The sequence below is a fragment of the Rhinatrema bivittatum genome, chromosome 5 (assembly GCF_901001135.1).
Source record: "Rhinatrema bivittatum chromosome 5, aRhiBiv1.1, whole genome shotgun sequence".
In the NCBI taxonomy this organism is placed as follows: Eukaryota; Metazoa; Chordata; class Amphibia; order Gymnophiona; family Rhinatrematidae; genus Rhinatrema; species Rhinatrema bivittatum.
The window spans coordinates 371,110,895-371,132,236 of record NC_042619.1 but is presented as its reverse complement, the minus strand read 5'-3'; the positions used below and the strand labels follow the sequence as shown (position 1 = coordinate 371,132,236).

At 47.6% G+C, this 21,342-nt stretch overlaps 1 protein-coding gene across 1 annotated transcript in view; it reads right to left on the bottom strand.

Moving 5' to 3' along the window:
- EIF5B (eukaryotic translation initiation factor 5B) overlaps positions 1–21,342 on the bottom strand; it is a 346,296-nt gene that overhangs the window by 138,452 nt on the left and 186,502 nt on the right. Inside the window, exon 13 of the mRNA XM_029604785.1 lies at positions 8,228–8,295. Within this exon, the coding sequence (XP_029460645.1) occupies positions 8,228–8,295 (68 nt within the window). The remainder of the gene's footprint in view (positions 1–8,227; positions 8,296–21,342) is intronic.

Sequence of the window (21,342 nt, the reverse complement as noted above, 5' to 3'; positions counted from 1 at the left end):
TGGGCCTTGACACCCGCCGGAGGTTGTCGACCCGCTCCAATGTAAGCCACCGAGATCGCCTCCTTCAGCCAGCTAATAATGGTAGTTTTCAACGCCTTGGCCCCCTTCTTCGGACCATGCCAGAGAACAAAAAGATGGTCCAACAAGCGAAAATCATTAGTGACTTCCAGATAGTGAATGAGGATATGCTTGACATCTAGCTTGCATAGATCCGCTGATGCATCCGCTGAGAAGGACGGAAGCTCTACTGTCTGATTCAAGTGGAACTCGGAAACTACCTTGGGCAGAAAAGCAGGCACAGTGTGCAAGGAAACTCCCGAATCCCTAAAACGAAGGGTAGGGCTCTCTGCACGAGAGTGCTTGAAGCTCCGAAATTCTGCAGGCAGAACAGATAGCTACCAGGAAAATCGTCTTGAGAGTGATATCCTTGAGGGTCGCAGAATGCATGGGTTCAAAGGGTGGTCCGACCAAGATTCGGAGAACGAGATTGAGACTCCACGAAGGATAAAGAGTGTGGACTGGGGGTTTCACGTGCTTCACCCCCCTGAGGAATCGGATGATATCCGGGTGAGAGGAGAGGGAAGTTCCCTCTCGTTGATGAAGTAGAGAGCCTAGGGCAAAGACTTGCACTCTCAGCGAGTTGTAGGCCAGACCCTTGTCCAGTCCCTGTTGAAGAAAAGATGGGATCTGAGCCACCGAGGCGGTCCATGGCGACACAGGTATGGAGGCACACCAGTTCTAAAAATCTTTCCATATCCTGATATAGGAGATGGAGGTAGATGTCTTTCTAGCCTTGAGGAGGGTCGAGATAACGGCCTCTGGGTATCCACGCTGTCTCAGCCGGCACCTCTCAAAAGCCAGGCCGCAAGACAGAAGCAATCGGCCTGGGCGAAAGACACCAGACCCTGATGCAGCAAGCGTGGAAGGTGACCCATATAAAGAGGTCCGTCCACTGCGAGGTTGATCAAGTCTGCAAACCACGGACGAGGCAATTCCTGCGCCACCAGCATTACCGGACCCTGGTGGGACTCTATTCTCCGGAGCACCTTGCCCATCAGAGGCCAAGGGGGAAACACGTAGAGGAGAACGTGACGGGGCCAGAGGAAGACTAAGGCATCCACTCCCTCTGTGCCGTACTCTCTTCTGCGACTGAAGAACCGATCTGCCTTGGCATTCCGGAAGATTGCCATTAGATCCAGATAGGGGGTCCCCCATCTGTGGAACAGGAGATTCACCGCTTCCTCTGAGAAATCCCACTCTCCGGGATCTAGATAGTGACGACTGAGAAAGTCGACTTGAATGTTGTCTACGCCTGTGACGTGGGAAGCCGCTAGAGAAGAGTCTCCGTCCACGCCATCAACCTGTCTGTCTCCCGAGAGACATGCCGGCTCCTTGTGCCCCCTTGGCGATTGATGTAGGCCACAGTGGTCGCATTGTCAGAGTATTCGGACTGCGCGATGATGGACGAGAAGTAGGAAGCTTTTCAATGCCAGACGCACTGCTCTGTCTCGAAGCGATTGATTGGCCAAGTTGCTTGGGACGGTGTCCACTTCCCTTGCGCAGAACTCATCTGACACACCGCTCCCCAGCCAGAGAGACTGGCGTCCGTCGTGACGATTACCCATTTCGGGATGTCCAAAGGAACACCCTGGAGAAGATGAGACAGGTTGAACCACCACGAGAGACTGTCCTTGGCTCCCTGCGGGAGAGGAAGGATGGCTTGGAAGTCCTGAGACACCAGCTTCCAGCGGGATAGCAAGGCACGCTGTAAGGGACGCATATGTGCAAACGCCCAGGGGACCAGATCGATGGTGGAAGCCATGGATCCTAGGACCTGGAGGTAATCCCACGCCGTTGGAAGCGAGAGACCGATGAATCGCTGTATCTGAGCTATAAGTGTATGAGCCCTGTCCGGGGGCAGAGACACCTTGCCCAGCGCTGTCTCGAAATGCGCCCCCAGGACGTCCAGAGACTGAGATGGAGAAAGGCTGCTCTTGGCGAAGTTGACCACCCAATCGAGGGAGTAAAGAAGCATCAACACCTTGTCGACCGCCCGGTGGCACTGGGCTGAGGACTTTGCCCGAATGAGCCAGCCGTCCAGGTATGGGTGCACCAAGACTCCCTCCCTCCGGAGAGTGCAGCTACTACTATCATCACCTTCGTGAAGGTTCGAAGAGCGGTCGCAAGATCAAAGGGTAGAGACTGGAACTGGAAATACTGTCCCAGAATCTTGAATCGCAGAAAACGCTGATGTGCTTGGAGGATGGGAATGTGTAGATAAGCTTCCATCAGATCCAGGGAGGCCAAAAATTCTCCGGAGTGTACCGCCGCTATCATGGAGCGCAAGGTTTCCATCCAAAAGTGGGGAATCAAAATGGCCCTGTTGACCATTTTGAGATCCAAGATCAGGCCTACTTCCAGGAGGGGGGGGGGGGGGGACCGGACGAATCGCTCCAAGAGCCAGAAGCCTGTTGAGTGTCTGCCGGACTATGAGTTGTTTCTGGACTGGGCCTCATGGAGAGAAGAGGAACCTGTCTCAGCGGCTGAGCAAATTCTAACGCGTAGCTGTGTCTTAGAATATCCAGGACCCACTGATCTGACGTGATGTTGACCCACTCCTCGTAGAAAAAGGAGAGACGTGCCCCTATCCTGGGGATCGGGGAGTGGGCTGGCATAGCTTCATTGTGAAGACTTGGAGGACGTCCCCTGGGTCGGACCAGAGCGGGGCTGTCTTCTGGCATGAAAGGACTGAGTCCAGGATTGAGATCAAGAGGACGGCTGATGAGGAGCTGCAGTCCTTGCCTGGCTGAAATGACGTTGATTCCTGAATCGGCTTCTAGTGGAATTAAAAGACCTAGAAGAATGAGGGCAATCCTCTGGCAGTTTGTGTACCTTACTCTCTCCAAGGGACTTGATAATCTGGTCCAGATCCTCCCCAAATAGTAGCTTGACCTTGAAGGGTAGAGATCCCAGCTGTGACTTGGAAGAAGAATCCGCCGACCACTTTCGAAGCCAGAGGAGGCGTCTAGCCGAGACTGCAGAAACCTTAGATCTGGCCAATACTCTAAGAATGTCATATAGAGCGTCTGCTCCATATGCTATGACGGCCTCCATGTGGTGTGCCTGAGGTGCTTCCTCAGGAGGCAACTCCTGGGAGCTGAGCAGCTGTTGAAGCCAGCGGAGGCCTGCACGCTGAGCGAAGGAACTACAAATGGCCACCCGGACCCCCAGGGCGGACACCTCGAAAACTCTCTTAAGATAAACTTCCAGCTTTCGATCTTGAAGATCTCGCAAGGCTGCACCACCCATTATTGGAATGGTAGTTCTTTTCATCACCGCTGAGACTGCAGAATCTACTTTGGGAACCTTAAGAAGCTCCAGGAAATCATCCAGGAGAGGATATAGCTTATCCATGTCTCTGCTGACCTTGAGGGAGGTCTCCGGGCAATCCCATTCCCTGGATAACAGTTGAAGGAACGTGGGATGGGAAGGAAAGGACCTACACAGCGGACGTAGACTAGCCAGAAGGGGGTCCCCTTTCTTCGCTGGTGGATTAGGCTCAGACGGGTCCTGAGGGGCCTCAATGTCCAATTCCTGTAGGATATGTGGAATGAGGGGGTCCAGCTCATCCTGAAAGATCTGCAGAACTCTAGGATCATCTCCTTCCAATTGAGCCGTAGTTGAAGGTTCATCCGGATCCGGGTCCTGCTGAGGAACAGACCCCCCCCCCTCGCAGAGGGGTGTACCAAACGGACCCTCTGAGTGCTTGAGGTGGTCGGAGGTACCCCTGGTCCCGGGACTGCTGACCCTTGGGCACTCCCCACGGTCTGGGCATTTCCCAAGACCTCAGTGGAATCAGCCATTCTGGGTACCTTAGGAGGAGGTCCCACCAAAAATTCCTGGTGCTGGCCCATTCTGGCCAGGTAAGCATTGTAAAGCAGAACAACAAAATCCATGGAAAACGGAGATGGCCCCGATGGAGGAAGAGTGGGAAGATCCCCATACGGAGGAAAAGGCTCCAGAGGTGGAACGGGTGTCAAAACCGGCAGCTGAGATGAAAAAGGAGCGTCCTGCTCTTCTCCTGTTAGTGCTGGAGCAGCCAAGTCTGGAGACAAAATGGCCGTCGTTCCCGCGGTCAGCAGGATCGGGGCCGGCCCCTGAGCATCGAGGCGCGCCAGAAGACGAGAACCAGAGTGGCCCGGCAGTTAAGAGGGTCCCTCCCCATCAGGGAGGCAAGCTGTGCAAATCCCCTTGCGGGAAAGCCTCGACCCGGGCTCTCCACAAGCGCAGCACCTGGACAAACTAGGCATGGGGAACCCTGACGGAGCCGCGAGGGAACCAGCTGTTCTTAACGCGAGAAACAGGCAGTTTAAAGCTGCGGGAAGTGGGAAAAACCTCCGCTTCAGCCTGTTCTTCCTCATGCTTACCAGGTTCGTGGCTGTAAGAAGCGGGTAATAGCCTCCGCTTCAGTCCTGTTCTCTCTCTATCTCTCAGCAACCCATAGATAGAGGCCCAAAGGAATTAAGCCTCTCTGTGCTGGCTGCCCCGAGGAAAATGGCATCTCAGGGGCAGTGGGTCGGATAGCAGCTACAGGGGGAGAGGTCGGCACCACTGACTTGCACCCTGGAGAGAGGAAGAGAGGAAATAACCTGTCAAAAGGAAATAAAAACAAACTTAGCCCGACAACAGAGATGGGAGGGGTGGGGAGAGCTGCAAATAGTACTGCCTGCAAGCTATAGAATGCTCCCACTAAAACAGGAGCGAAGGCTACAGGAAAGCTCTCCAAATAATTCCCTCAGAAAATTCAAAATGCAAAGATTTTTTTTTTTTTTAATTACACTTGATCCATCCAAAAGAAAGGAAAGCTGAGGAAAATAAGAGAAAATTCCTAAAATAGCTTTCTAGTCATCTCAGTGGAGAACAAAAGCCACCACTGTCATCTGCTGGAGTCAAGAGAATACTGAGGATTAGTAGAGGGTGCACTACCTTATAAGGAAGCATCCTTCAAAGTTCTATTTGACTCCATCTGCTGGAAGGGGGAGATAACCCACTGTCCGGACTGATCCTGGTTTCGGCACTTACCGATAGTGTGCCAGATTGTGTCCAGCTGCGGGGGGGGAGGGGGGGGGAGAGGTAATTACCTTCACCGCCACGCTGTTCTGCACCCGCTGCCTTTCAGCCACCCTGGGGGTTAAGTCCACGCCGGGAACCAGATACCGGACCAAGGCACACCTCTGAGGGTTATCAGTGATCACCTCAGGAATTCTCGATTGGGGGAGGGACACTTAGGTATCACCACAGGAGAGCGGAGCTCGTTCTTCTTTAAGGTAAATTTTGTTTCTTCTTAACATTATTCTAGTGTGTGGGATAGTGTCCGCATCTACTAGGAGACAGAGAGATACTGAGGAGCTGAGGTTACTCAAGGGTGTATCTAGAGTGACGTCAGCTTTGAAATCTGTCTCTGTCTCCCATCTGCTAGCAGAAGAGCACAATACCCACTGGTCCTGAGTCCATCTGGCTACACGCTAGGAAATGTTGTCTTATAATCATCACAAGTGAATCTGACCAAGTGTTTGCCACTCTTTACCCTTGACTACTGCTGAATCAAGGCCATCACATTTGTCCTGGGGAAGAAACTCTGTGGGATGTCTCACATGTACTGGCCCAAAGAGTGCTAGCTGCGATGTAGGAAGTGAGTACAGTATTCTGATAAACTTTCTTTCTAAGGTCAAGGGTACGCTGGTCTCTTTCCAGGAACACTGAGGCATAGGCATCGCAATGGGATGACAAGGAGTGGCAAGTGACCCCCCCCCCCCCCAAAAATGGCATTTACTTCTTGTGCGGCAGGGTATACTTCATCATGCTGCACCTCAGCCCATGTATTACATGGACCCAGATCAGACATGCATGAGAAGTGACAGCATTTCCGCCGCTCCTCCTCCTCCTTTGCCAGCCCTGTGAGTGTATTAAAAACTCTCAGGATTGGCATATCCTTAATGCTGATCTCACTCATTACAAGATCAGCATAAAAGACATGCCAACCCCGACAGCTTTTAATACACTGATGGAGCCGGCAAACAAGGAGCAGCAGCAAAAGGCACTCTTCCCAGTCTCCCCTAGCACAGCAGTAGCAAATAACAGAGAAACCCTGGAGCAGCTGCCAACAGATCCTTTGCCTTCGGCAGCTGAAGAAAAAAGAGGGAATCTGAATGCATGTGAGAGAAAGAAGGTGGGAACCTGCTTGTCTGCTTGTGTGTGAGAGAGGGGGTGGAAGCATGCCTGTCTGCATGTGAGCAAAGGGGCGAGAGCCTGCCTGCACAAGTGTGAGAGAGAGAGAGGAAGGGAGCTTGTCTGCATGAGTACATTTGAGAGGGTGAGGGTGCGTGCGCGCGCGCGTGTGGGTGAGGGTGCGCGCGCGCGTGTGTGTGAGGGTGCGCGAAAAAAGGAGACGGCCTGTGTGAGTGAGCCTGTCTGTGTGAGATTGAGTATGTCCCTCTGCTGTCTAGGACAAGTCCCTGCTGTTGATGGGGCTGAGGAAAATGTCTCCTCGGAAAATAGAAATGCCTTCTTGGCACCATGGGAAACCACCTGGTTGAGGAGGGTAGATCTGGAATGGCCAGAGCTATTTTCAAAGTGCCACATACATGCTTTTTTGTTTTAAGTCAGACTGCAGTAAGTATCCAGGAGTTTAATGATTGGATGATGCAAAATCATGATTCTTAATGTGGATAAAACAGAGGCAATCTACTTCTCATGTGAATATGATTTTTGACTAAATATCACAAATTCACTTTCCATTCTTGGTTCTATTATTCCATTTAAAAAAATATGTACGTAACATCTGTGTTATATTTTATAAAAGGTTGATTTTTAAAGATCACATTTATCAAATATTAAAATCTGGATACTTTAAAATTCGACTTTTGAGATATTTGAAATATATTTTGAAAGTGAATGAGTTTTGCACCATTGTCCAGGCATTTGTCCTCTGCATGTAGACTATTTTAACTCCCTATTTGTACATAAGAACATAAGAAATTGCCATGCTGGGTCAGACCAAGGGTCCATCAAGCCCAGCATCCTGTTTCCAACAGAGGCCAAACCAGGCCACAAGAACCTGGCAATTACCCAAACACTAAAAAGATCCCATGCTACTGATGCAATTAATAGCAGTGGCTATTCACTAAGTAAGGGTTAGCAGTCTCTTCTTTATGAGCAATTCAAGTACTGCGGAACTCTGCCACGCATTTAATAACGGCCATTCAACGGTGGGAACATATTTCCCCAAAGTTGATGGAGCTTCACCGGTTGCCTGTAGGATACAGAATTAAATTTAAAATTGCAGTTCTAGTTTTTAAAGCACTAAGAATGGATGGGTCCAGTTATATAGCAAACCTGCTGCAAATTTATGTCCCTAACAGACTGTTGCAGTCTGCTGATCAGAATCTACTGTCAGTTCCTACCATTAAGATTGTCCGGTTGAACAAGTCATGCCTCAGGTCTCTCTCAGTTGCAGGGCCTGAATTATGGAACTCTTTACTCCTGGCATTATGTGCTAAGGATACTGGCATGTTTAGAAAAAAAGCGAAAGAATATTTGTTTAGACAGGCTTTTGAACTGTAGTAATCTGTACTGTATAATGCTGCTTAGCGAGAATTTTTTATTTATTTTTTTTTTTTAAGGTGCTCATTAATTTTTTTTAATTGTATTTATTTTATTTGTAATTATGTTATGCATGTATGTTTTCATATATATTTTTATGTATATTTTCTACTGTAATCTGCTTAGCATGTCTTGTTGTTATAAGTGGAATAAACATTTTAAATAAGATTTTATAAGCAGACCTTTGAAAACTACCCCTAAAAGTATGAAATAGGGCTCATTTTTAAATGTACGAAGTTTCTGAAATCAGTGCCTTACACAAGCCTCAGAAAAGCACTCAGTGGCTTTTTTGGAGCATTAGATCTGCAATCTGAGTATATGTGGCACACCTATACAATTTGATCCAGATCACAAAAGTTAAACAATATTATTATGTGAAAAAGGCTTTCCATTTCCAGGAGAGCCATGGACACAAGACAAATATTGTTCGATTATTAAATACTAAGTCGAGAAAACATATCTAAAAATGTATATGTCCATGCAAAATTATAGTGTCATATTGTATTACATTAAACTATTCTGGTATCTCATCTACTTTTTGCTATTTGCAAGAAAAATTGTTTACCTGAACGATTCGTGGCCAGGAGTATCAATTATCAGCATTCCAGGAATCTTTGTGTTTTCTTTGTCAAACTAAAACATTTTCAAAAAATGTAAAATTAATCCAACAAAGTTCTTGGCCATCAGCATTTATCTGTAAATATCTTGCTAACAAATTTTGCAGGTCTGAGGAAACTCCCCTGGAAAAGTATTATTTTAAAATTAATCTTAAAATATAGTTTCCAATGCTTTGAGAAAAATAATGGAAAAATGTACTCATACCTGTTAATTTCCTTGAATCCTGCTAGACCAGTTCATAAGATGTGGGTTTATGATGTCCTGCCAGACAAACTGAGATCCACAACTTTTTGAGACACATCACTGTAATAAGCAGTAGAATAGCAGAGGAAATTGCCAGTTTTATGTCAAAGCAATGGAGTGGTAAAACTCCCCAAGAAAAAACTAACTATAAACAAACGGGCGGATTTTAAAAGCCCTGCTCGCGTAAATCCGCCCGGATTTACGCGAGCAGGGCCTTGCGCGCCGGAGCGCCTATTTTCCATAGGCCGCCGGCGCGCGAACCCCGGGACGCGCGTAGGTCACGGGGTTTTTGGAAGGGGGCGTGTCGGGGGTGGGGCTGAACGATGCAGCGTTTTGGGGGCGGGGCATGGTGTTTCGGGGCGGGACCGGGGTGTGGCGCCTGCCCGGGGCATTCCGTGGGCGTGGCCGTGCCCTCCGGAACCGCCCCTGGGTCGGGTCTCGGCGTGCCAGCAGCTCGCTGGCGCGCGTGGATTTACGTCTCCCTCCGGGAGGCGTAAATCCATGGATAAAGGTAAGGGGGGGGTTTAGATAGGGCCGGGGGGTGGGTTATATAGGGGAAGGGAGGGGAAGGTGAAAGAAAGTTCCCTCCGAGGCCGCTCCGATTTTGGAGCGGCCTCGGAGGGAACGGAGACAGGCTGCGCGGCTCGGCGCGCACCAGCTGCCCAAAATCGGCAGCCTTGCGCGCGCCGATCCAGGATTTTAGAAGATACGTGCGGCTACGCGCGTATCTTATAAAATCCAGCGTACTTTTTTTAAAAATCTACCCCAAAGGGAGCAAACTTTCTCTCGGGATTCCAACTGGACAAAAAAAGGAGAGCAGATAGAATACTTGAGCTCTCTACAGAGACACTGAAACCTAAAAAAAACCAAAAACCCAAAAGGCTCTAAATAAAGAACAAGCAAAATTGAAGCCATAACTTCCCAGAAGGGTCCTGGACTGGTCTAACAAGATTCAATGAAAGGAAATTAACAGGTAAGACTAACTTACTCCTTCCTTGTCATCCTGCTAGACCAGACCAGATGCATGGTAAGCACCCAAGCCCATTCTAATGTGGGTAGGAGGAAGACAGGGCTTGTTTTGAGAACACCTCCCTTGAATGCAGCATCTACCTTGGCTAGCACATCTAAACTGTAATACTTGGTGAACGAATGGAAGGAAGAAGAGGTGACTACCTTACAAACATCCTTCAGAGCAACTTCTGAAGATTCCATCCAAGGGGAAGGCTGAACCCTTGTAGAATGAGCACAAAAAGTGTCTCTGGTGCCTGCTGAACCTTCAAACAAACATGCTGAAGAGAAATTCTCTTTAATCCATCGTGACAAATAGAATTTTGAAACTGCCTCCCCTTTGTGAGGTCCATCAAAAGAAAATAAACAGCCTATTGGAATTCCTAAAGGGATTAGTCATATTCAAATATCTAAGAATACAATGAACATCTGAAAAACAGAACAATCTGTTCCAACCATGACATTCCCTTTTTGGGAACCCAAGAGGAGAAATTGTTTGATTTAAATGAAAAGATAACATGACCATGAGTAAGAAGGATAGTACTGAACAAAAAGAAACTTACTCGGTGGAGAAAACCAGATAGTTGTCTCCGCAAGATAAGCCTGAATTCCAAACTATTCCTGGCCTGAATATATGGCTATTAGAAAAACCGTCCTTGAAAGAGCCTTCAAAGAAGCATGCTTAAGAGGCTCAAAGAAAGGATCCACCAGAGCACTAAGAACCACATTAAGATCCTATTGGGGAACTAAGATTCTAAAGAAAGGATAAATACATTTAGCTCCACAAAGGAAACAAGACACACCTGGCGGGGAAGCCACAGAAATCTTTGAATACAAAGCCTGTAACAGACAGCCATCACTTTGAGTTATCCTCTGAAAAGAGGTATACTAAGAAAAATAAACTATGGTAAACTAATTAAGGACTAGCCCTTGTCTAAACCCTTCTGGAGGAAGGATAGAATGATAGGAATATGCCCACCAGGATGAAACAAGAAGATCTCTGCAATAATCCTCAAAAAGATATTAAACCAGATATAAGAAATCAGTATGGAATAAAACCCCATTCTGCGCAAGCCAACCCTTTCATGGGCCAGGCCCTGACATGGCTCTGGAAGAGAAGGAAAAGCAGACAGATGCACAAGTAGTATTCTCCTCAATCCTCTCAGTCAAAGAAGCTTGCGTTCTGGAAATGAATGAAATGCAGTGTAGATGTCAATGAGAGCAGAGATGGGGCTCAACTGTCTAAGAGGAAGTGTAATATCTTCCAGAAAAAAACTGGTAAATCTGCTGAGGAGGACTTTAAACTAGGATCATTGGGGATGGATGAACAAAGTCCTCAAGTAAATAAAAGATTTAACACTTGCATAGAAATGGGGAAGGAGGACAACATTTAGAAAGGTAGGTACATGCTAAGTGTATAGGAAATAAAGAGATTTCAGAAAGAGAAAGACAGGTGACAATATCTGGAAAAGCTAAGAGAAACTAGGAAAGTAGTTAAGAATACAAAGATACAAATAGAAGAAAAATTAGCAAATACAGTAAAACATGTGGGACGTGACTTTTCTTTAGATATGTTAGCAACAAGTGGAAGTGTAAAAGTGGCAGTGTGAGACTTAGAGGTTTAAGGGGAGAAATATGTAGAGACTGACAAGGAAAAAAGCAGAATTGCTTAAATATTTCTGTTCGATATTCACTGAGGAAGGACCCGGAGTAGGACCAAAGAAAACAAACACAAAGAGGATTGGAAGTGAGGTAAACAAAACGATTTTCAGAAAATTGTGCTGGTAAGGAGCCAGGAAAATAAAGTAGATAAAGCAGTGAGGCCAGGTGGGTAACATCCAAGGGAACATAAAGAAATTCTGGCAGCTACGCTGGCTGACCTTTTCAATGCTTCTTTAGTATCAAGAGAAGTTCTGGAGGACTGGAGACAGGCAGATGTGGCTCCTCTTCACAAAAATGGCTGAAAGGAGGAAGCAGGTTAGTCTGACTGTTTTATTCGCAACTCTATGGCAAGTAAATTAATGGAATCACTACTAAAACAGAGGATGATGCAGTTTCTGGAATCTGATAAATTACATGATCCAAGGCAGCAAGGTGGTTTTTTTTTTGGGGGGGGGGGGGGGGGGCTTTTTTACATCAGAGGCAGGTCTTGTCATACGAACCTGATCAATTTCTTTGACCAAGTGACCAAATGGTTGGATCAGGGGACAGCACTGGATGTAATATACTTGGATTTCAGCAAGGCCTTTGTCACGGTTCCACATGGGTGACTTATAACGAGTGCCCTTGGTATGGGACCTAAAGTGACAGACTGAGTTAGAAACTGGTCGAGTGAGAGACGACAAAGGTTAGTGCTAAATGGAGTTCACTCCGAGGAGAGAGATGTTACTAATGATATGCCACAGGGATCGGGTTCTTGGATTAGTTCTTTCAACATTTTCATAAACGATACCGTGGAAGGATTGTCAGAAAAAGTTTGTCTTTGAGGATATCATCAAAATCTGTAACAGGGCAGCAAACCAGGAAAACATGAAAAACATGAGAAAGGATCTAGTGAAGCTTGAGGAACGGACTAGAGCCTGGCAAGCTATGATTTAATGCTAAAAAATGTAGAGTCATGCATTTGGGCTGCAAAAACCCAAGATGGTAACTTTGAAACAGCCGCATGGGCACACATGTATGCGCATATGCCGGCTCACATCAAAGAACATGGCAATTTCATAACAGGTGCATATATGCACGTATATCTAAGAATAGTATAAAATAGGCTGTATGCGTGTACATGTGCACACATTTTTATATAGATGCGCACATGTGCGCAAAAATGTTGCTGCTACTGTGTAAGCAGGGGGATTTTTGTACATAGACACACAGACGCAATTACCAGTTTCCCCAGTTCACTCCCAGTTTGCCCAGCTAAAGAAAGCAGAGTTGCTTACCTGTAACAGGTGTTCTCTGAGGACAGCAGGATGGTAGTCCTCACACATGGGTGACATCACCAGATGAAGCCCGGTCTGGAACTTTGATCACAAAGATTCTAGAACTTTCAAACATGCTCTCCTGAGCATGTGCAGCTGTAGTTATCATCCTGCCCCCTAGGCAGAGTCCCTCAGTCCATGATATAGCTGTCAGTGTCTTCCCTTCCTCTTGGAGCAGGGCGCGAAAAGCAGCCTTGCTCCAGGAGGAGGGGAGAATAGACACGGACAGCGGCGAAGCGAAAAAAAACCAAAAGCAATTTTGGTTTTTTTTCAAAAAGCTAAAAGTAAGTTGCTTCGCCGCTATCAGTGTCCCCCCTCCTCCCGGAGCAAGGCTGCTTTTCGCGCCCTGCTCTGGGAGGAGGGGAGAAGAGATGACAGCGGCGAAGCAAAAAAAAAAAGCGAAAAAACCAAAAGGGGACCCGACCCGACTTACTTTTGCAGCCGTCCGGCATCGTTGCTCCCCCGCCTCGTCCGGCATCGTTGCTTCCCCGCCTCATCCGGGAAGATGGCTGCCAGCACGGGGGAAAGCGGCCTCTGTGCATTCAATTGGCTGCCGTGACGCCAAACGTCGTGACGTCACGTCTTGAGCAGCCAATTGAATGCACAGGGGCCGCTTTCCCCCGTGCTGGCAGCCATCTTCCCGGACGAGGCAGGGGAGCAACGATGCCGGACGGCTGCAAAAGTAGGTCGGGTCGGGTCCCCTTTTGGTTTTTTCGCTTCGCTGCTGTCATCTCTTCTCCCCTCCTCCCGGAGCAGAGCGCGAAAAGCAGCCTTGCTCCGGGAGGAGGGGGGACACTGACAGCGGCGAACCAACTTACTTTTAGCTTTTTGAAAAAAAACCAAAATTGCTTTTGGTTTTTTTTCGCTTCGCCGCTGTCAGTGTCTATTCTCCCCTCCTCCCGGAGCAAGACTGAAAAAGCAGCTCCAAGAGGAGGGAAGAACTGAAGCTGCGAAGCAACTTACTTGCACGGGGGAAAGCGGTCTCCGTGGCAGCCCCAGTCCTCTCCCCTCCTCCCGAAGCCAAAAAAAAAGCGAAAAAAACGTTGCAGCCCCCCTCCGATTTTGGCTTCGGGAGCAGGGGAGAGGACTGGGGCTGCCACGGAGACCGGCACCCAAGATCGCGGCCGGGGCAGGTGAGCGGGGGCTGGGGGAAAGCTTGCCATCTACCCTTACCCCTGCCTCTACCGCAGGGGTCAGGGTAGGCGGTAAGTTTGCAGGTTAAACGCGCGACAAAACGGCAGGGAAAACTAGCGATAGTCGGGGCGCGGGTTACGGGATGCTAGGGAATAACTAATTCGCTCGTTTGCATGCAATATACATGCCGCGGGCGGAAGGGGTTGCCTGGGGAATTTAGGACGCGGTAGGAGTAGGTTAAAGGGGATTCGGGATCGCAGGAAGGGCTAACGCGGCCGGAACGTGAGTAAAAAGCGGCTTAGGAGCAGGGTAAACGCGGCCGCACTTTACAGGATAGGCCTGTAGGTTTGTAAAATTTAAAACTGATAAATAAAGAATTAAAAAAAAAATGAAGTTCAGCAACAAAAAAGTCACTAAGTAGGTAAGGTAAAGAATTATTTGTTTTTGCTTTATTAATAAATACAGTACATATATTAAAATTATAACTTTGTTATTAATTAGAGCTACAAATATCACAAAATTATGGATTTTTCTAGAAGTGACACACCACCCGAGTTATGCTCGTTTTTTTTTTTTTATGAATTTTGACACACTGAGTTCAAAAGGTTGGCCATCACTGCTCTAGATACTCTAAAGACTGGGAAGGAATCAAATTACTCTTCATCAAATTCCCTACTCAATGTAAACTTACAGAGGTGCAAGAAGTCTGCGACCACCACCATTATCTTTGTGAACACCCTTGGCACTGTGGTGAGCCTGAACGGAAGGGCTCTGAACTGTAAATGCTTCTTTAGAGTACAAAAACAGAGCAACCTCTAGTGATCTTTCCTGATGGGAATGTGAAAGTAAACCTTTGAAAGATCCAGGGATGTAAAGTATTCCCCTTGCCTCAATGCCACAAAATGAGTAGTTTTTCCATACAACAGGAAAGCTTAAGACATCTGTTGACCCCTTTTTGATGAAGAATGGTTGGAAGGACAAATCCTTCTTCAAAACCATGAAGCATATCGAGTACTAACCTAGACCCAGAGTCTTGAGTGGAACTGAAACCATGACTTCCATGCACTGAAGCCTCTTCAAAGTGCCTTTACTGCTATCCTTTTGGAATCTGACCCACAGGGGATACCATAAAAGCATCAGAAATGGGAGTGGTGAATTCTAGGAAATAATCATTCTGCACAATATCCAGGACCCACTAGTCCAAAGAGATATGTGTCCACACTTGGAAAAACCACTGGATGTGGCACTCACCGAGATTACCTTGGAAAATACCTGCCAGTTCTCTGTGTGTTAAATTTAGGCTTTCTGGCATCACAAAGGATCAATTCCTTTCTCAATACTTGATCATCTGGGAGGAAAATTGTTTCCCTGGCCTGCATCTCCAAGAATCCCTGAGGCATCTGTGACTTCTGCCAGCCTGGAGGTTAAATAGACACTGTCCTCTGGGAGCTGCTATGGCTTAGAATCTCCCAGACCCTTAACTTGTCCAGATCCTTCCCAAACAATTTTCCCTTAAAAGATCGCTGTCTGAGATGGGTTTTAGATGCCGTATTTGTCACTCAGAAAACCATAAAACGTCTTCACTAGTGGTTAAAGCAGTGAGCTGATAACCTGGAAAGCCAGGGTTCAAATCCCAATACCACTCCTTGTGATCTTGGGCAAGTCACTCCACTTTCCATTGCCTTAGGTACAAACAAATTGTGAGCCTTCTGGGGACAGAGAACATACTTACTGTACCTGAATGTAACTTGCCATGAGCTACCAATGAAATGACATGAGCTAAATACACAATAAATAATGGAGAAATTACTTACCTGATAATTTCATTTTCCTTAGAGTAGACAGATGGACTCAGGACCAATGGGTTGTGTGCTCCCTTGCTAGCAGATGGAGACTGAGTCAGGTTTCAAAACTGATGTCACCGTATATCCCCCTGCAGTGACCTCAGCCATTCAATATTCTCTTCAAAAGCCATTGTGGACATACTATTGAAAAATGATTAAAATCTGATTACCATTTGATAAAAACGTGATTGAAACTTGATTAAAAAACGGATGACCATAACTGTACTCAACCAAACATAAGTGCTGAATCCCAGCAATATTATAGATGTCCTGATCTAGGGATAGGGCAATGGCTTACCCGTAACTTCTTGGAATCGAGATTCACCTCATGGGCGATTCTTTGGCACAGTTTATGGGCAGCCGTGGGCGGGATGCTGAGTCCATCTGTTTACACTAAGGAAAATGAAATTATCAGGTAAGTAATTTCTCCATTTCCTAGCCTGTAGCCAGATGGACTCAGGACCAATGGGATGTACAAAAGCTAATCCTGAACAGGGTGGGAGACTGCCGGTGGTCCAGTTAGCACCACCCTCACAAAGGCTGCATCCTCTCAGGCCTGGACATCCAGGCGATAGAACCCGGAGAAGGTGTGCAGGGAAGACCACATCACTGCTCAGCAGATGTCAACAGGAAACAGAAGCTTAGCTTCCCCCAGGATACTGCTAGGCCGTAGTGGAATGAGCTTTAACTTGAAAGGGCTATGGCTTCCCGCTTCGCCTTGGTCCTTTCCACTGTGAAGACAAGCAAGCAGTCCATCTTGCACACTGGTTCCGAGATTTCCAGATACCGAACTAAAAGCTACTGACGTTTAAGTGGCATAGGAGGCAGTAGTCTTCTGTGTCCTTGTGTCTATCTAGGGACAATAAGGAAATGGACTGCTTCAAGTGAAACTCCAAGACTACCTTTGGCAAGAAGGAAGGAACGGTGCGAAGCTGTAACATTCCTGGAGTCAACCGGAGGACTGGCTCCCAACACGACAACGCCTGTAGTTCAGAGACAAGAATAACGCCACCAAGAATACAGTCTTCAGCATTAACAGACGTAGGGACAGACTGCGCAGCAGCTGAAAGGAAGGCCCTGCTAAAAAGTCCAATACTAGATTGAGATTCCATAGGGGGACTGGCCACCATAAGGGTGGTCGGAGGTGTTTCCTAAAAGGGGTTAAATGGGCTAAGTCCGTATGTGCCGACAGGCGGGCTCCGTTCACCTCGCCTCTGAAACAGGAGACAGCCACTACCTGTACCTTTCAAGGGCTTGAGGGGCAACCCTTTATTCAGGCCATACTGTAAAAATTCCAGAATCATGTGGATTTTGGTTGTCTGAGGGAATACCCCTCGTTCCCCAGACCAGGCCTCAAATATTCTCCAGATCCGCATGTACGTCAAGGAAGTTGAGAACTTCTGTGCACGGAGCAAGGTGGCGATTACTGCTGCCGAATATCCATGTTTCGTCAGGCAAGCCCTCTCAAGAGCCAGACTGTAAGACAAAACAGAGTTGGGTCGTCATGAAGGATCGGACCTTGTTGGAGCAGGTCCCTTTGTGGAGGGAGGCATAGGGGGCTCTCCACCAGAAGCTTCTGCATATCTGCATACCACGAATGTCTGGGCCAATCCAGGGCCACCAGAAGGACTAATCCTTTGTGGCGTTCAGTCTTGCGAATGACCTTGCCCAGATGAGACCACAAAGAGAAGGTGTACAGTAGGTCTTCCTCTGGCCAGGTCTGCACAAGGGTGTCAATCCTTTGGGAGCGCTGATCTCTTCTAAGACTCAAGAATCAGGAGACCTTCGCATTGCGAGATGCGGCCAGGACGAGAGGTCCCTGCAATTTGCAAAGAGCTGGAAGGCTCTGGTCGACAATGCCCATTCTCCTGGATCTAGACTCTCCCTACTGATGTTGCCTTTTTCCGCGATGTGGGAGTCAGAGATCCCCTGTAGATTTAACTCCGCCCATTCCATTAGGGGATCTATGTCCAGAGACACTTGATGGCTTTTGGTTCCTCCCTGGCGGGTGATGTAGGCTACCGTTGCATTGTCAGACATCACATAGACCGCCTGGCCCTGGAGTCTGTGGCTTAATTTGAATCACACTAATCTGACAACTCGGGCGTCCAGGCGATTTATGCTCCAGCGCGCTCTTCCTTGGTCCAGTGCCCTTGGATTGTCAATTCCTGACAGTGAGCTCCCCACCCTTGGAGGCTCATATCCGTTGTGAGGAATAGCCAGTTTGGTGGGGACAGGCTTACACCCTTGCTTAGGGGCACTTCCTGTAGCCACCACTGGAGTCAAGAACATACTTCCATCGGTAGATGGAGGCAAATCAAGTAGTCTTGAGACGGTGGGTTCCAACGTGACAGCAGGAAGCGTTAGAGTGGTCGCATGTGTGCCCTTGCCCACGGTACTACTTCCGGGGTTGACGCCATCAGACTGAGGACCTGCAGATTATTCCACACCCTGGACACATTGTGTTCGTCAACCGACACACTTGGCACATCAACTTCCTTATCCTCAAGGGTGGTAGAAGACTTTGTCCTGCTTGGTGTCAAACCAGACTCCCAGATACTCTAAGGACTGGAAGGGCTTGAAGCTGCTCTTGTCCATGCTCATGACCCAACCAAGTTCCTGGAGCAGGGACATGACCCTGTTGGTCACCTGGAGGCTCTCTTAACGACTTCGCCCTGATCAGCCACATCCAATTAAGGATGCACCAGGATCCCTTCTTTCCTCAGTGTCACCGCCATGACCATCATAATTTTGGAGAATGTTCTGGGAGCGGTGGCCAGGCCGAAAGGCAACACCCAGAATTGAAGTGGTGGCCCAGTATCACAAATGTAGGATACACTGGTGGTCTTTCGCATCGGAATATGAAGGTAGGCCTCGGAAAGGTCCAGGGAGGTTAAGAACTCTCCCGGTTGTACGGCCATTATGATGGAGCAAAGAGTTTCCATGTGGAAATGAATTATCCGCAGATGATTATTGATGCTCTTGAGGTCCAGGATGGGGCGAAAGGAACCCTCAGTCTTGGGTACAATGAAATAGCTGGAATAGCGCCCTGTATTTTCCTGGGGCACAGGTACTGGAATTATAAGGCATCAGATCATAACAGCTCATCTAGTCTGCTCAATTTTCTGACATTTGCATTTCAGCCTCTCTACATTAGATCACTATTTTCAAAGCTAGTTCATTATCCCCATATTATTCCAGCCAAATCTCCACTATTTTGGACAAGATTACTACAATACAGCGAACAGGTCTTTATTTATTTTTATTTATTTAAATTCTTTTAATATACCGACGCTCAAGACCAGGTCTTATCATACCGGTTTACAATAAACTAGGGGGTGAACCAGATAACAATGAAAGCAAAAAGTTACATTATAACAGGGAATGTGGAACTAGGCTGTTAGAAGAAAGGATAGTTTAACAATTTCAAACTGGAGAGCAGAGCATATGGAGAGAGAGTCTTCAGAGTAAAACTAGTTTTGAAGTGCTATTCCTCTACTCTTGCTCACGTCAAAACTAGCCAAGGAAACATTTAGCTGTTTCAGACATTAAATAGGTTTTGAACAGAGCCTTAGATCATGTATGCATTTCAACTAGTGTTACCAAAATTTTAAGAACATAAGAGAAAAACCTACTACTTACCCCCCCCTCTACAATCAACTGCCCCCCCCCTTCTCTAAAATATATGATCCATGACTCCCAGAGCCCCACCCAAACTCAGGTAGCAAAACAGCATGACAGTAATGGCAACAGCCAGAGGAATGCTGGGATGCATAAGGAGATGTCCAGGTCATTGGCAAAACCTTCACTAGAAAATTGTGCCCAAAATGGTGCAGGGGCAGGGTCTGCTTCAGAAGTCATGCGAGAGTAGGATTTTCCAACTCTGCAGTGTGCAATATGTGCACAGAAGCACTGTTCACCCCCCCCCCCCCAACATGAGTTACCAACTCACCTCAGGTCAACCAAACAGGCTGATCCAACTCTGGTTTTGCCACACTGGATTCACAGCTCTGATCATTTAATAAAAATCAATAGGACAATCAGAACTAGATCTTCATATATGAAATGGGGCAAAACCAGGACTGAATTAGTATATTCAGTTGACTCACGAGTGAACAACCCTTCAGTGGCCTTCTCCCCCCCACAGAATACGATCCTTTGAGTGGTCCTCAAGCCATTCACCTGGGACATACTAAGGGGGGCAAGGGAGGTGGTCCTCCCCGGGTGGAAACAGGGGGAGGGGAGCCATTGCTGCCAGCATATACAAAGGTCCCGTGGTGGCACGGAGAAGTAATCTGCTAGCGGGGTTCCTACTCCCCGCCAGTAAAAGCAAGGTCCTGCGGTGGAAGAGGTGGCCCTACGGTGCTGCCGGCATTTCCTCTGCAGCCAGCGGCCGAAGAAGAGGTCCAAAATGTGTGTGAGAGAGTAAGACTGGCCCTGTCAGAGTGCCTGTATATGTGAGGGTATGTGCAAGTATGAAGGGGTGCCTGTGTGTGTGGTAGAGTACTACAATCCCACTAAACACCAATGCTGCTGTAAGGATAGCATTTCCACATCTGAATGGCTGAGGTCACTGCAGGGGTATATCTAAGGTGACGACAGCTTTGAAACCTGACTCAGTCTCCATCTGCTAGCAGGGGAGCACAAAACCCATTGGTCCTGAATCCATCTGGCTGCAAGCTAGGAAAATAGACTGATTCCACTGATTAAGAAGAAAGCCTAATTATGTCTGCCAAAAAGGCAGTCCCAGATCGCCTCCAGACTCTGAGCTGTGCACCCAGCACAATAAGATACAAGCCACACAACCCCTCCCCCCCCCCCCCCTCCCCTCCAAACAGAGGACTGGATGGCCACTGCTTTAAGAGGGATTCAACTTTATTCCAGTTGAAGGGGGCATGGCCCCTAAAGATCCTCAAAATACAGTCTTGAGGTCATGGCTGAAACTAGGGCACTGACCTAGAGAACTCTAAATAAACCATCCCTGTCCTCTGCTGAAAGAAGATACAGCCTGCTCAATTTTTTGTTCTCCCTGTGAGTGCCCCTTTGGGGGACTCACTTCAATAAGATCATGCACTTCACAATGCCTTATGGAGAGAGAAGACCTTAGATGGCTTTCAAACCCCTTCGAGGATAGGGGTCACTCTCAGACTCTGCAATCTGACAACTTGGGAGATGAGAAGCAAGTTCCTCTCTTCTAACCAGCCTAATGACCAAGGAACACTCACGCTCAGAGAAAAGCTCCCCATCCTCCAAACTCGCTATCCATTTCAGTCTTCTCTTCCTCCTCCTCCCGAACAGAGGAGACACCCAAAGGGAGTAGTATGTTTAGACAGGCCCTACCCTTCCCTCACCAGTTTAGAGCATTTGGGCACAAAAAAAGCCCAAGGATTAGGCAAAGTTGTCAGCCACCTAAGGACCCCCCTCCACCAGGCTTCTGCATGGCGCAGAAGGCCTGGCGCATCACCAATACAATTTCAAGACAGAAATACCTATGGGAGAGGGAGAGAGAGAGAGAGAGAGACCCCTGATGAGGATCCTAGAACCCCTTCCCTTCTGGGGCCAGCAACAGACAGCCTTGGGTTTCAGGCCGGGAAACATAAGAACATAAGGTATGCCATACTGGGTCAGACCAAGGGTCTATCAAGCCCAGTATCCTGTTTCCATCAGCAGCCAATCCAAGTCACAAACACCTGGCAAGCACCCAAACATTATATAAATCAGTTTATGGATTTTTCCTCAATGAACTTATCCCAACCTTTTAAAACCCAGTTACACTAAAGGCCGTAACCACATCCTCTGGATTTCACTGCCAGAGCTTAACTATGCGCTGAGTGAAAAAAAATGTTCTTTGATTT